This window comes from Bombyx mori, chromosome 10 (assembly GCF_030269925.1).
Source record: "Bombyx mori chromosome 10, ASM3026992v2".
Lineage (NCBI taxonomy): Eukaryota > Metazoa > Arthropoda > Insecta > Lepidoptera > Bombycidae > Bombyx > Bombyx mori.
In genome coordinates this window covers 9,192,668-9,209,949 of record NC_085116.1, presented here as the reverse complement: position 1 = coordinate 9,209,949, position 17,282 = coordinate 9,192,668, and the positions used below count along the sequence as shown (strand labels likewise).

Genomic DNA, 17,282 nt, shown 5'->3' with positions numbered 1-17,282 from the left:
AATCTTTTTTAAAAGAATGTTTCATCTCAACATGACCAACTTCGTTGCAATTACAGTTTTGTTTTCATTGTATATGTTATAACAGTTTTCTTTAAAAAGCATTAAATTGTATAAAGTGAGAAGCGTTAATATAGTAGCTGCTTAATCAGTTGAATGTTGTTTTTATAATGCAATGTTTTTTTATAAGCATTTGAAATTTTTATATTAAGCAACTTCAAGTTAGGATTTGATGTTGTGTTGTGGATACCGATAATACATACAAGTTTTGGTTCACCAAATATCTTGATCAAAGAGATGTATGACTACTATGCCAGGAATCCCAGTCTGCTATCGTTGTACACTACTCAGGGATTGTGGAATTTCATAATCTTGCACGAATGAGTAGCGGGAATTGTAAAACGAATAGAATTAACGCGAGACGAACCCTTTTATACGTTTTGAGTATTATAAAGTCGCTACCTCCACACTGTGCGTATTTAGGCCAGTCGCAGTGCTTATGGGCCGGGCTCCAGTGTAATCCAGGAGCGCAGTGCTGAATGCGCCAAGTTCCGCTGTCACATTGCAGATACGCGCTGCAGTCACCAGACACTGCTTCGTAATCTTGACTGCCACATGGCTTCCCCTCGGAAACGGGATCTTGAAATACAATGAAAAAGTTATCTTATGAATGCCTGTTAAGTAGCAGTGTTATGAATACATTCTAATTTAAACACTTTTTTTTCAATAAAATAATAATTATTGGATGTTTGTTAAACGTAAACGGACTTTTGTTGATCTTAAATTATCAGAACACTTGGTCACACAATTCTCACAGTGGTCGAACCAACAAGTATTGAACATATCAATTAACTTTAGTAATTGTTTCATTGAAATCACTGGCAAATTTAAAATGAAAATTATGCCAATTTTAAAGCTTACGCCAAAATCGTGAGCTCCATCTTATTGTCGCCATATATAAAACATTTATTGGGTTCTAACTATAATTGTAATTAATTAGGAAATTCATATAAACCTGATGCTACAGTTGTAGGTCTAGTTGTCGGTCTCTTAGTGGTAGTTGTGGTAGTTGTTGTGGTAGTTGTCGTGGTCGTCGTCCACCTACTAGTTGTGGGTCTAGGCGGCGGACGTGACGTCATCGGAGCCAGAGTTGTGGTTGCCGTACTAGATTCACTACTGGATGTAGCTAGAAAATAAACATTTCTGATAATCCATTGAGTGTCAATATAGTCTTTTTTCAAATGTCGAAGGACTAATATAAATTCGTTTGGGCGTTTGCTTCGAAGAGTGAATGCCGCCATTTTGAAACGTTATGTCGAAATTTCAAATTATTTGAAATAAAGTTAAACTGCTTCACTGCACTTTAAACGTCAATGCATAATTGCTTCGGTGGGACAAGTAGAAAGGATGGTATCAGCATATGTGCGGGCATCGAAGGCATCACAAGTATTAGGGCATACCACAATTATTCCGCGAGGTAGGAATGAGGGGAACTATTATAAAATTTCAAGTTCTGTTACGTCGTTCACAATTTTGTTTTTAAAGGCCCCGGGGTAAGCAATAACTAATAACAAGTTAACACTCATCTATGCATGAAAAAAAAGCTGAGGTGACTACAGACGGGTGATTAGAAAGAAATAAATATCACTAACCCAACGAGTTTTTTTTTTTAAACTGGACAGATTATAATTATAACGTTAGATCCTCTAAACACTAGTGCAGCAGATAGATAAAAAATATGCTTCCAAAATATCTGCGGTAATTTTCATAAAGTCTAGATACCCAGTGCAATACGCTATTTATTACTGTCACCGAGAATAAATAGTTTGTCTAATTGTGAATACACGTATGAAAAATGTTGTCAACGTTTTGTCTATCACTGCCGCAAAGTGTTTGGAAAGTTAAAGTATCATTTACGCCAATTAAAGCATATACATATAAGTAAGTTATACCAGTGCATTTAGCGAAACTGGGCCAGTCGCACCGACTGACAGAAGGTGCCCAGTGCAAGCCGGGTGCGCAGCGATGTTTCCGCCACTGTCCCCCCTCGCACTGCAAGTATCCCTCGCAGTCTCCGGGCGCTGCGCTGTATTCACCGGCAGTGCATGACCCGCCTTCTACACTTCCTAATAGTACAGGATATATTAGGACGCTTAAATAAAAGCGGCTTTATTTATTTATTTTTTATTGCCTAGATGTGTTGACAAGCTCACAGCCCACCTGGTGTTAAGTGGTTACTGGAACCCAGAGACGTCTACAACGTAAATGCGCCACACACCTTGAGATAGAAGTTCTAAGGTCTCAGTATAGTTACAACGGCTGCCCCACTCTTCAAACCGAAACACATTACTGCTTCACGGCAGAAATAGGCGGGGCGGTGGTACCTACCTGTGCGGACTCACAAGAGGTCCTGAGATTTTGAGGTCGTCCAGCCATCTAGTAATTTAAAAAAAAAATGTACAATGTTTTTTCTTGTCATGGCGGGGGTTATGGCCTCCTAGATTTCTTCAGTCGCGCATGCGCGTTACGGAACCAAATGTTTCGCCACAATATGTTTAATTTTTAATAACGAAATAAAGCTATGCTATAAGTAAATGCGGTAAATAAGTACTTGTTAATAGAACGAGAATAGACGAATGAGAGAAATAATTTACGAAAAAAAAAAACTGTTTGTACAGCCGGTTGTCGATTCTATTGGAACAGAACCCGTTCTTGTAGTGCTAAGAACAGTAATAGCACCAGTAATTACGCAAATTAAGGAAATAAATGAAATTCATAAAAATAATTGCATGACTTTAAGTCTTTTTAGCAAATGTCCATGTCCTTAGATCTACCATTGTACCTGAATCTGCATTATGCATTGTAAAAATACATTATGTACCTACATAAATAATGATCATTTCGGGAAAACTGTTTGACTTTTAACTGACCTGTGACGGATGGCGGCTTAGTCGAGGGTTTGGTTGTTGGTCTGGTTGTTGGTTTGATTGTTGGTTTAGTTGTTGGTCTGGTGGTGGAAATAGTGGTTGGGCGTTTGGTGGTCGTGGTGGTGGTGGTAGCAGGGGGCCACCAGGTTTGAGCGGTGGTCGGTTTTGTAGTGGTTGGTTTTGTAGTGGTTGGATTCCAGCTTGGCCAGGTCGTGGAGGTATGATGGTCGTGACTTCCGTGATCACCGTGCGCTCCACCTGAATATGCGAGATAACAAATTAAATTACATCATTTAGTATGTAGACACAAAACAACTAAGTATATCTATGATTTGATATGACATCAAAAGACCAGTCTTTGCGGCGATCGTGAAATTAAAATAAATAATAGTTTAAAAAAACTAACAAGATAAGCTTTTATAGAAAATTATTTTATTGTATACTACTGTTTGTAACAACTGATACCATGCACCCCACGTTTTTTTTACAATAAAAAAATTTTTTCTTACACTATTTTTAATTCAAATTTATTATTTTAATAAAAATTTAATTAATAATATAATAATAATTTAATTATTACTAATTTAATATAAATTTTAATAAAATTTACTTTCTATTTTTTAGTTGGATTTTCTATAAAAGCGTATTTTGTTAGTTTTTTAAAACTATTATATATTTATTTTTCATTTTTTAGTTAATTTTAAATTTTTTCAAATTTTTTTAAAATATTTAATTGTCATCGGCCCTTAATAAGTATACCAAACTTCGAGTTAATACGACGTTTTGAAGGGGAGTCAAAATTATGTTCAAAGATTCCGTTACAAACATACATACGTCTGAAGCTAATAAAAGCGTATTAATAAGTTTCAATACACGAAGAAACTAATATATTTTAATAAAATCGTTGTGTTATTGAAATAAAAACGAACCATCGGACTCTGCAGGGGTAGTAGTGGGGGGAGCGGGAGTGACAGGCTCGGGCGGCCGTTCGCAGGGCGTGGTGGGCGGCGAAGGCACAGAACGGCCGAGAGCACGGCCAGCGGCTCGTAGTAGCGGGTACGGCTCTGCGCAACATCGGTTACTGGAGTCGTCCAAGTCTATCGCCCAAGCGGTCACGCCGCCCAGTCCCAGACGCATCGCCCATTCCACCTGAACCATTATAAATTAAACGTTAACATTTGTTTTCGGTGGCATAAAGCAGCAAACGGATATAATTTTACATAATTTTCCTATTACTCTGTACTGTGTCTTGTTTTCTGTGTGTACATAAATAAATAAATAAATACATAACTCATTCGGTGTTCGATTAAATTTGTATTGCACTGGATTAACAGCTATGCTCAAATCATAGCGCATTATTCCTTTGCCGCAGAAACAAACAGCTACCATCACAATCGTTCGTGAAGACCTTTAATTGAAAATCAAACTTGCAGAATGCATACTGCAAATTCACCTTCCTGCTATTATTATTGCGTGGAATAGTCATGTGGTTCGGTTTCACATTGTAATGAAAAGGATTGAGACTTACATCTATCTTTCAAAGTAGGTGGCCGTATCTACGATGTAGTATCTGTGGCTTTGGTAATCACCAATGACCAGGTCGGCCGAAAGTTGGACCATCAAACAACTAGTGTAATTTAAAAATGTGATCCAATCAGTCGAAGAATTCCGTTTGAACTGCTGGATTATTTGGTAGCGTAAATTAACAAATATTGAACAAACCTTTTCGGTAATAGACTTCGGGTCATCATATCCGACCCACTGATTGTCTGAATAGGCGTAAGGTCCTGCGTTTGTCTGTCGTCCCGTTTTCCAACGCAAATTCTTCACTGTAAAAAGAAATTCCTATTAAACTGGTTGTATGTGATAATCAATATGTTGACGCTTAGGCCACTTTATGCGTTAATGTAAATGTTTACATGAAGACTGTTCACACAAGAAATTACCTCTATAGCAGACTTCGTAATAGGCCAACATTCCGGGCTGCTTGGTGAACTCCCCAGGTTCGCCAGGGCCGGCGGCCGGTGCCCCGGGTCCGCTGGTGCTTTCCACGTCCGCTAATCTGTAGGACTGACCGTAGAACGATAAGCCGAGGAGCAATTTCTTCGGATCGGCACCACCGCTAATTATCGCTTTGATTGCATACTCCTGTAAAAAAGAAAGAAATTTTAATAACAGCCATTTATTCTAAAGTGCTAATCAACAGCTAATTTGAATTTAATTTGATATCAAAACCCAAATATGCTTTTCATTAACGAACAATAAATTACTTGTTCTGCGCTTGATTTTAAATATTCACTGACAAAGAGTGCAGTATAAAAAATAATCTCAAAAATCAACGGCGTGATGTGTTGTGTTTTACTAAGTAAAGTTCATTACATATTACAGAATAATCAGAATTTGTAATTTAATACTCACAATAGAATAATACGATAATGCGTCTTTGGGCGATGGAATCAGGGGCGTGTGATGAGCGGTAGTTCTCTCCCAACCACCGTGGTAATCATATGTCATAGCGCTTAGAAAATCGGCCTCACGCGATATTGTTGCTAAATCGTACGCTGATTCAATGACCTCTTTGTAACCAGAGATTGCGACTCCTAGTTCCATTTCGGCACCGTGTAATGCTTTCGCTAATTCTTGTACAAATTTAGCAAAATTTGCTTTATCAGAACGAGCACCTTTCTTGCAATTACTTTGCCAGCAAACGGGATAGTTCCAATCCAGGTGGAGGCCCTTAAAGTTGTGCATCCGAAGGAATGGTATTAGTTTCGTTATGAACTTAGATCGATTTGAATCTGAAGATACCAAACGAGAATATTTATCTCCTGCTGAGTCTGTCCATCCTCCTAAACCAAGGAGGACTTTAACATCTCTGAGTGATGTGACACGTTCGTACAAATCTAAAAAAATATAATTAAATTAAATATTATTTTGCGCAAAGAAGATCAAATAAGTTTTATTACTCATCGAATGAAAGTCGATTTTTGATAATGATGAGAAAACCGTTTAAATTGTGTTTAAATTCTTACTATTGGTTATGTCAGCCCAAGGATCAAATTCTTTGGCAACAAGTTCATCAGGGGACAGTGAGCCATATGCGTATACAACGTGAGTACACAGACGTGTGTCCACTTGTTCGGGTACAAACTTTCCGTCGCCACGTCGATAAAAGGCCCAACTGGTCATATAGCACACCACTTTGTTGTCGTTTTCCTTATCTGAAATTGGTTGGTTTAAAATGTTAGCATTTATTTTTAAATCCGCGGTATTATCTCGAAATGATTGTGGAGTTTATCAAAGTAGTTACTTTTCTTAATATCTACATCGTCTGAAGTCAGGCGTTCTGAGTCTCGATTGGCCACTGCTTTCATAGGTTCATTGTTCCACTGAAAAAAAAGATGAATATGAATTAATCGATCCGTATTTTTAGTTAAATTAAATTTTTAATCATAACCACTCACCTCGAAGTCTGTTTCATAAACATGTGACAGATAACGAGCTGCATCTTCCACACTGATTCGCAAACTTTGTCCTGGGAGGCATTTACCTACATCCTGGTGCCTAAACACATATCAAGGAATTAGAAAAAAAAATCGTTATGAGAATCTGATTATTGATATGGTCATTTTCGAAATAATACCCGCAGTAACCGGTGGAAGGGTCGTATAAACGATCATCTTCACAGGACATTCTATAACTAATAGCTCCTGTGCAGAAATGAAAGTGGGCACACGACTCCTCGTCGGAAGCTAAGTAAGGAGCATTTGAGTCGCACGATCCGATTTTAAGGGTCGATTGGTCAGTTTGTACTTCTTCCCCTGTAATAAAACAAGTATGCCTTAAACAAAGTAAAAGCAAATAGTTGAAGAGAAAAATCGTCATAAACATTTTATTACCGTTTAATGTTTTAGAAATTGCACTTAGAATTGGGAATGGTGAACCGCATAACCCTCTGAAGTCATCCATGTCGACCGCCCACGCTGCAGCTCCAGCTAATCCACTACTTATGACGTATTTCATCTGTAATTTATTACAAATCAGATAAATAAAAATAAATAGTTCTTAATTTAAATTGTTTAATTGTTATTACCTTATCAACGATCGTTGATGGGGTATCGTATGTCACCCACTGATTATCGAAAACCGCGTAAGCGTTACCAGCTTCATCCACACCGCTTACGCCTTTACCTTCGCGTTCAGCCATACATATCTAAAAATAAAACAACAAAGCTGTCACTACAGAAATGTTAAAGGTGATTTCAATTATCTTTAATTAAGGAAACCAAAATATAAACCTCAAAATAAGCTAGAAGTCCCTTCGTTTGAGTGTATGGTCCTTCTTCTCCCCATCCATCGATGGGGGCTCCCGGATAAGGATTTGTCGATGGTGCTAAAGTATAACTGCGACCATAAAGCGGTACACCCAGCACCAATTTTTCTGGGGCCATTCCGTGTCGCAGGATATATTTTACCATAAATTCCTGTTTAAAGAGATTCATAAATATATTAGTTTCGATTTGGTAAAACGAACATGCGATTTCTTAATTTAAAAAAATAGTCAGTTTGATTGTTTTTACTTAAAGTAAAAAAAATAAAGATCAATCAAGGAAAAACAGTTTAGTGATTATTATTTTTCCTACCTAAGATGATAGCCTTGAGAGGCTATTTCAGCGTAACCTTAACTAGTAGGTGAACTCACGGGGCTCAAACCGGAGTGATGCTAACATTGCTAACACTGACCCTAGCAAGAGCAGTGCTTCGGAGAATCTACCACCGGATCGGAAACGCGACCCACTGAGAAGATTCGGCGAGAAACTCAGTGGGCTGTGTCTATGGGTTAATTCGCTCGTCGAGCCCTTCGTCGCAAGCGACGAGTTCAACGAGGACGGTGACCGGATTTAGCGATGGGTACGCTATGTTACATTTCAAACAGTACACGCAATACAACAAGATCAAACCTTAATTAAGTTAAGTTAGATCGAGGCAACCGGGTTGCGGTACCTCGGTCTCGTACTGGACGGTCGTTGGAGCTTCCGCGCTCACTTTGAAAGATTAGGTCCCCGACTGATGGCGGCTGCCGGCTCGCTGAGTCGGCTGTTGCCGAACGTCGGGGGGCCTGACGTGGTAGTGCGCCGCCTCTACACGGGGGTGGTGCGGTCGATGGCACTGTACGGGGCTCCCGTGTGGTGCCACGCCCTGACCCGTGACAACGTTGCGGCGTTGCGACGTCCGCAGCGCGCGATTGCGGTCAGGGCGGTTCGTGGATACCGCACCGTCTCGTTTGAGGCGGCGTGCGTGCTAGCTGGGACGCCTCCCTGGGACCTAGAAGCGGAGGCGCTCGCTGCGGATTACGCGTGGCGATGCGATCTCCGCTCCAGGGGGGAGCCGCGTCCCGGCGCGGCGGAAGTTCGAGCGCGGAAACTTCAATCTCGGCGTGCCGTGCTCGAGGCGTGGTCTCGCCGCCTGGCGGACCCCGCCTACGGGCGACGGACTGTCGAGGCGATCCGCCCGGTCCTCTCGGACTGGGTGAATCGCGACCGAGGACGTCTCACCTTCCGAGCGACGCAGGTGCTCACGGGACACGGCTGTTTCGGTCGCTACCTGCACCTCGTCGCCCGGAGGGAGCCGACGCCGAAGTGCCACCACTGCAGTGGCTGCAACGAGGACACGGCGGAGCACACGCTCGCGTACTGCACCGCTTTCGCGGAGCAGCGCCGCGTCCTCGTTGCAAAAATAGGACCGGACTTGTCGCTTCCGACCGTCGTGGCTACGATGCTCGGCAGCGACGAGTCCTGGCAGGCGATGCTCGACTTCTGCGAGTCCACCATCTCGCAGAAGGAGGCGGCGGAACGGGAGAGGGAGAGCTCTTCTTCCCTCTCGGCGCCGTGCCGCCGCCGTCGAGCCGGGGTTCGGAGGAGGGCGTTTGTCCAGCTCCAGCCCCTATGAGGAGGCAGTCTCCTCCCGGTGATGGTCACGGGGCGACCTAAGGGGGTTGAGGCTGCGCCGCACGCTACCGTCACTCTAGCGCGCTGGCACCAGGAGGACGGGACGGCGCGTCGGCGGCTGCGGACTGCGATGCGGTCCGCATTTTCGTCGTCGCTGTCGTCGCCGAACATACTGTTGAAGAGCAACCCGGTCGGCGGTGTATCGCGTTCCGACCCGGCAGGCTGGTTCTGGCCCAGCGGGGTATCCTGGAACACCAGCGGCACCGCCCGGGCGGCCTGGTAGGGCCGCCGTACCGCGGAGACCGACGTCGTTGGTCGTCGACTATCGCCTCGACGACCCGTCGGTCGGGCGTCCTCGGGGTGGCGCCGCGTGTCTGGTTGTAGTGTTGACCGCGGGAACCCCCCTACTCTGAACGGGTTCTGACCCCGGACGGAGATCGGACGTCGGGTGTAAGAGTGCAGGGGAGTCGTTTAGTGGGTGGGCCCTAAAATCCTTGGGCCCGCGATCTGCTCTCAACACCTGCAGATCGTTGAGTCTCACATACCCCGCGCGCCCCCTAGGCGCGGGGACCTCGTAGGAGGTTCGGCCCCCGGCCCGAAAAAAAAAAAAAAAAAAAAAAAAAAAAAAAAAAGTAAGTAAGTATGTATTAATAATCCTTACTAAAAATTCTAGTTTTAATAAATTTCAAACCAGTGAACTAATTTATGCTTACAATATTGTCATATCGCTGATCCCGTGATGTAGCGCCTGGGTCTCTATGTAGAGCGCTGTGTTGAACAGCTTTGGCAGGAGGTTCCTCCCGTCTCCCGTGCGTCATATCCCACGCTTGTAGTATAGTATAATCCGTTGCCCCACTCACAGCACTCAGATCATAGCCGTCTTCTATTTGATATCTAAAAATAATAATTTGTTACATTGTTCCACAAGTTCTTATTTTATTTACAAAAACTAATCAGTAGAAAGCTTTTGTTGTCCAACACGTGTATTATATCAATAAATACCATGAAAATGACATAAAACGACCAAAATATTCACCTAAACGGCGGCAAAACTGTCGATAGCAAATAGCCATACGAAGAGAACTTCTCTCTGATCTCGTATAATAAAGTTGTTACCAGATCTTTTTCTTTTTCATCCTTTTCACCTAGAATCAAACAATGACATTTTAACCGTTTTTAGTAAGTATAATTAATTTGGTTTACCCGATCGTTCCAAAGGAAGAGTTATGTTCTTATTGTAATGTTACACACAACATTAATGTTGTTGAATATACAACATATAACGTAATGTATACGCATAAAAAGATATTTCATTACGTAGGTATGTATGTATAATTATCTCTTTCTTTGTAAATGTGGCATAACATGCGCGGCAGGTTTTAGCATAAAATTATAATGAGGTGTCGTTTGATTTATTATAATTGCGTTGTTGTTTTTGCTGCTTAATGTTGTCCAATTAATTTCATTATTGTTCCATCCGAAATGATATAGTTGAGATCCTTCCAAATTTGGGGATGGGTGTAATTGTGAAATAAACGAAGAGTTTTAATAACATAATGATTCATGATGTTATCCTGATCAAAGTATGATCGTACGCGACCGGAGAGATATAGCAAGATATGCACAATAAAAACAACTCCTCTTTATTACATTTTTTAAATATACATAGTACGTTGTTTTATATGTATTTTTTCAAGTTTTTCTAAAAAAACATATTTTTATCGGCATTTGGCTGTTCCGTAAAGTCTAAAGGATAAGATGCCCGAAGATGATCAAAAAGGTTTGAGCAATACAAAGAATTATAATAGTTTGCTACCCTCTTCTTCTTTTAACTTAGTTACTTTTACTCAATCGGGTTTTTAACTTTTGTCTACAGCATAGAGTAAGATTATATAAGACCAGTGTTATTGTTTTTTTTTATAAATACCTGGATACACCCAATGTAAATCGAGCCCATCAAAATCATGCTCTTGTAAAAATGATAAGGCACTTTCGATAAACATGTTTCTCCTCACAGGCTCCTGTACCATCTCACTAAACAAACGATCCGAGCCTTCACCACCAACGCTCAAAATAACCTTCAATCCAGGTATATGACGTTTCAGTCCAGTCGCAATGCGGTACCCTCCTATAATCAAGTAACCAGTAATTATTCGTTTTGAAGTTTGAAAAGCAAAAAAAATATCATGTTATTGTGTACTATGTACCTTTTATAACATCGAAGTCTTCGTTAGCGGGCAAGACTGAATATGTGTGTGGGTGCATTGAAGCGAAAGCATAATGAAGGTTCGTACAAGATCGTGGCACTAAGCTGGCCGTGAAAGCCAACGGTGGAGCTCTGTAAGCTGCCCACGATTCGATGTAGCAAACAACTAATCGACGAACAGCACCAACCCCAGAAGTTTGCTGCATTTCTAAAATAAAATATTTTCCATTAAACCTAACTGATTCGTGTTTTTATTATTGCATTGTTAATTCTTCCAAACATTACCTTGTAAGTTCGCATTGCCTAAATGAAGCCGCTCATCACTATGTGTGGCGCTGAAAATGTAAAGAAAACGTGTCGATCGATTGATTTTCAATTAATTTTTTAATAAATATTGCGACGGGACTTGTTTGTTGACTTACTTGTTAAGAAAACTGGCTGCGCCATAATATTGTTTGTATCCTTCGGTATTAAAACCATTTGCATTATTAATACGTTCCACGTCCTGTACAAAAACATAGTAATTAAATACCCAAAGAAAATCTGGTGAAAGATCAATTTTCTTTGTGCATATAGCCTACACGAGTAAACAAACGTGATGTCGGTGACTTAGCTTCGTGGAAACAACAGAAGTACGCAAACGTGCGTTAATTTGTTACAAAAATATTGGATATTTTGTTTTGAAACTTGAAGAATCCTATCTTTTTAATGCTTCTTTTTCTTTTAAATGCATGGTTCAAGAGATATAAGTAATGCTACTCGAAAACTTATAATAAAATGTAACATATTTAGTTTTATGTTTTGTTTTGCATTGTTTTAAATAAATACTTGCCCCCAATAATTTGTAGTTATATTCTGCATTTAATACGGGTATCGGTCGCTTTTCGACCGCATCTCTTAGAGGTAGTCTTCCTTCACCTTCATCCCGTATGCTCCTGAAAGTTATAAGACGAGATAATAATAATGGTTTTGTTTTGTATTCATAATGGAATTTTTTTTCCTTCCTAAGCTGAAAGCCTTGAGAGGCTATTTCACTATTAACTATTTCATTCTACCACCAGATCGGAAACGCGACCCACTGAGAAGATCCGGCGAGAAACTCAGTGGGCTGTGTATATGGGTTGATTCGCTCGTCGAGACCTTCGTCGCAAGCGACGGGTTCGACAAGGACGGTGACCGGTAATAATGGATAATGTTTCGTAGGTTTCATCGCTTTAGATATAAATGTCTATTACCTAAGTGGAATACTTTCGACTGATGCACGAATGGGTACAGGAATGGGGTCATGCTGTGGGATAGTTTCTACTGCGCTTCTGATGAAGGAATTGCTTGATGTACGTGGAGACGCAAATGCAGATACGCATAGCAGGAGCGTCGTTGCACACTGAAAGAAAAAAACGCAATGTATATTGTATTCTTAGCAACACACTTTCTCGTTTGCTTAAAATTTCGTTTGACAAAAACATTTTGTTCTGACAGCGTATTTTAAATGTAGATCCTTGTTCGTATTCTTGTCACCCATCATGTTTCTCTTGATTTTGTCGAACAAAAGCTTGAGGTTATTGCCCCGTATAAAAAAGCTTTGAATGCTGTGAGCTATGTAGCTACCTACGTAAATCCAATAGATGACAATTACTTTGGGACATCTGTAGTGAACTCTAGCACCGTTATGCGAGGAGCTTGCTAAACAGTAACATAAAAAAAAAACATTCTATCGAATTCTATTGTCTGCATAATTTGTTAAGGTCAAAGATACTATTATTGACTATAATGTAGTTTCAATCGAAGATGCCTCAGCTGAAAATGTTGTGTGGGAGGTGGCGGTCGTTGACCTGTCGAATTATAATCAAGTATTTCACTCGTTCTTTACGTAATTTACATAACTTGACAAACTCAAGAATCAAGATCAACACTTGACTTGACTGGCTTAGAAATATTTTTATTTTATATTTCTATTATAATAAACATTTCAACGAGGAGTCAATGACAATCCTATTACATTAAAATAGATTTTGAATTCTGCATTTGCTTATTAAAAAAAAAGGTGAGATGTATGCATGATTTCATGAATATGTGCAGTAGATTGCATTAATAGGTCTATAATAAAATTTGTCCGTGCCGTACATTTTTATTGATTTAATAAAGTTTTGAATCGATTTCCAGCGCGTTGACTTAGCCAGTCGGAAAACAACAAAATTTGCATAGAGGTATCAGAGGCAGGTAGTTGAGCGACTGCCCGCGGGGTCATCGTCATCATCCCAACCAGTCCAAGGTGTTTTGCATGACATTTTAGCAATTATTAGGACAATTTTTTTTGGTCATAAAAATTGAACACGATACTTTTTTGGACAAAACCAGGTAACGTGATAAATAAACGATTATTAAGCATATGGCAAATCAACAAGAAGACTTATGAACGTTGAATAAAATAAGATAGAGCTAATCGCCAATACTGCAAGCGTTTAAGGTAATATAAACGCATGATTATAACAACTAGGAAACCAGAGGGTTAACATGGCATTGACGGAACGCGACGGTTGAAGGAGGGACGAGTGAGTCTACACGTGGACTGAATACTATCAAGGTACGAGCAGTATCATTGAGTTGATTTAATGTAGCGTACCTGATGGGACAATTTTTCACAAGAATATAAATTTTAAATTAACCATAACGAATTAATTTTAAGGGTGTAAATGGGTAGATTGGTTCATGGCCTTCTTGATGTTATGTGGTTACCGAGGTTTATAAACGTTACAATTTGCAAACCACCATTAAGCTTGAGACGGGCTTAAAAGAATTGAATTTCTTCTTGAATGCTCACTCTGACACCTTTAAGACGCTTCAGATATTCCTAGACATGGTAGCATTCGATCACAGAATTTACTGGTGGTAGAACGTCTTGTAAGTTCGCACGGGTAGGTACCACCTCCCTGCCCATTTCTGCCGTGGAGCAGTAATGTGTTTCGGTTTGAAGGGTGGGGCAACTGTTGTACTAAAAAACTAAGACCTTAGAACTCCTGTATCGAGGTGGGTGGCAGTATCTATGTTATATATGTCTATGGGCTCCGGTAAATACTTATGGCCAAGTGGGCCGTGCAATAAAAATCAAATCCGCAAAATTATAATTTGCGTAATTACTGGTGGTAGGATCTCTTGTGAGTCCGCACGGGTAGGTACCACCGCCTCGCCTATTTCTGCCGTGAAGCAGTAATGCGTTTCGGTTTGAAGGGTGGGCACAGCCATTGTGACTAATACTGAGACCTTAGAACTATATCTCAAGGTGTGTGGCGCATTTACGTTGTAGATGTCTATGGGCTCCAGTAACCACTTAACACCAGGTGGGCTGTGAGCTCGTCCACACATATAAGCAATAAAAAATAAATAAAAAAAAGACATCGTCCACCCATCAAAGTAATTAAAAAAAATTGACTACAAAATTTTTTTTTAAAGCATACATTAACTTTGCAAACAACTAAATTAGGTATTTATAATTCGATTTTGGGTAATATTAGTCACTACTGTTTAACACATGAAGACAAAACAACAGTTAGTAAAGCTTTGTCAACAACGTTTTACCGGTTAATGACTGTGTTCTCATATTTTCCCACTTAATATTTGTTCAGTAGCACTTAGAACTTTATTTACGTACATTAGCTCAGCTAAATAAATAGGATTAGAAAGAGCAATCATTACAAAAAAAAAGCCACCACTTTACACTGTTTGCAATTAATAAGTCAATCTCACAATATCTTCATATAAATTCTTATCCAGTGGACTTAATACCTATATAGACATACGCGATCCTAGTCTTTAAAAGTTAATGTCTCTGTAAGTGTTTCTAGATGCTTCCCGATCAAGCAAGTTCCACTGCCCTATATCGTTGTATATACTGTTGTTGATCGAAGTTGTATGTGCATGATTCGCGTGCGAGTTCATAATAAAAACTGGGTTTATATGTTGCGCATATACAATGAGCCAAGCAATAAACGATGAGTAGTTAACTAATGCAGTGAAAAGAAATTTTGGGCCTACTAACGGTGCCCAGTGAGTGTATGGAAATCACTGCGGCTTGTTTTAAGTTCGCTAAATTTTTTTGGGTAGGAAGTTAATTTTTCTTCTTGCGAGAATGAATACGCTTCTCTACCGCTAAGCTTAGGAGAGTTCAATGACATTTCAAACGAATATTCTTGTAGTGTATACTGTATGCTGATAAAGTAGACTGCATACTATGAATGCATAATTGAATTTAAATTTATGATCTTTCTGAATATTTAACTTTGATTTACTTTGGATTTCCTGTTGGTAGTGCGTATTATGATCCAGTAAATAAGAATACTACCATCCCGTCCATTTCCTAGCGGAGCGAAGGGCGTATGTTAGTGGTATTTCCTTCTTGCTATCCTCGCAGTGGACGTGAGCTCAATAAACCATACTAATATTTTAAACAAGACAGTGTATTGGTTTGTCACCTTCGATCTATATTATTGATCGAAGTTTGTCACGCTTTAAAACGGCTACAAACGAGGGTCTACTAATCCTGAGGTATAGATTTTACTATAATCCATTGACGCGAGTGAAGCTGCGGGTAAAAGCTAGTAAAAGATAAAATTGATTTTATTACGTTAATGTACGTTACGTTACGTTAATGTTTTATTACGTTAGTTTATTGTTTTGAAGCAAACAACGATGAATAATTTCAAGATGTGATTAGATTGATAACAACAAATTTTAGATTTGTTATGTTTCTTAAAATTTGATGACTGAATTGATTCATTGAAAGTTAATGAGTAAGCTGTGGTTAGTGAAAACATTTGTTTTTGTAATTTAATACTCAGATCACGGAGTAGCTTTTACAATTATTTTTAATTACTCAGTTAATTGGATGTGACAAGTTTAGCAGAGCCCATTTATACAAAAAAAACTGCAGTCGCCAACTAGACATTTACGGATCCCCAAATTTCTTAAGTATTTTATAGCTTAAAGTACAGGTATAAATGGTTTTTATGAGCTCAGATTGACAATCAAATACAATCGCTTGATTTATTAGATTTATTGATAAAAAAGGAACTTACCCATTTTGCTGTAGTATGCCCCATTACGGGGATAAGTCAATACTGCCAACTCCTTTTATTCTGTAAAAATAATAGGCATTTAGCACTTCCGAATTAAGTTTTTTTTTTTTAAAAAAAGCTCATCTGCAGTATGTTCTCTGTGCTCGTTACCTTAAAAAAGTTTATGGTAAGTGATTTTAGTTTATTATTGTGGATGGTCTTTTCGGGAGATGAGGCTACGCCGGTGCGGCGTGTGTTGTACTGAGCGGCCGCCGCGCCAAACACCAAGCGTTAAATACTCAGATGTCATCGGATCTCATCGAATCTCGTACATATTCTTGTACCCATCATTGCTTTTAATTTTGGATCGATCGTTAAAAATATATATTTTCGTATGATTTGTAAATATAAAAATAACTTTTTACATCTCATACACATGTGTTTAGTACAGGTACTGTAAACAGGTTCCTTTGCATTGTAGGCAATTACAAGAAATATATTATGAAATCGCGTTTAAGTATACTGCAAATAACCAATTTCTTTTTTTAAATTTTATGTTCGTTTTTAAATGATTATGAATAGACTTATACATTGTGTACAATTACGACGACGAAAGGCGATGGTAAATGAATGAGATCATATTTACTCTATATCAAGTGGAAAAATCATACAGTAATGTATGCCATATCACACCCTTTGTGGGATATGGCTTTGAAATGCTTTAAAAACTGCTTTAAAAAACCATTGTGCGTAAAATTACAAGTAACGTGAAAGGAATCGCGGTAAGCGTCCAAAGTACATGTATGAAAATTAAATGAATAACAAAGACTTTCTAACAAGAACATGCCAATTTCAATTTAAAGTGTGCCCTAGAACTTTTTTTTTATTAGGCATCGGTGCCTATTCTATAAAACTAAATTGTTTTCAAACAAATTAATTCTGATCAGTCATTTTATGCTAAGTCTGCGCATGATGTTATTGAGATCATTGTTAAATTAAGAAGCATGTAATATGGAGAAAAAGAAAAACAATTATCCACCATAACAATAAACATGAGGTAAACAACGTTATATGGTAAATATATTTATGTGTGTTTTCTATATTATATAATAATATAGGTATAACTTCCATTGTTTTAAATGGTCAAGTTAAG

General features: G+C 39.3%; 1 protein-coding gene across 1 annotated transcript; it reads right to left on the bottom strand.

The window, feature by feature from the left end:
• Positions 1-3,062: 3,062 nt before the first annotated feature.
• On the bottom strand, positions 3,063-16,405 carry ChiR1 (chitinase-related protein 1; the record flags this gene model as incomplete). Its single annotated transcript, NM_001043396.1, is given in 22 exon segments — positions 3,063-3,182; positions 3,854-4,073; positions 4,647-4,753; positions 4,871-5,072; positions 5,343-5,827; positions 5,957-6,145; positions 6,235-6,313; positions 6,389-6,488; positions 6,568-6,745; positions 6,824-6,947; positions 7,018-7,137; positions 7,223-7,408; positions 9,586-9,766; positions 9,909-10,017; positions 10,800-11,000; positions 11,080-11,286; positions 11,364-11,413; positions 11,501-11,583; positions 11,911-12,013; positions 12,314-12,462; positions 16,151-16,210; positions 16,301-16,405. Coding segments are annotated over 21 exon segments (3,217 nt in total), but the record flags the coding sequence as incomplete, so codon positions are not given.
• Positions 16,406-17,282: the final 877 nt, after the last annotated feature.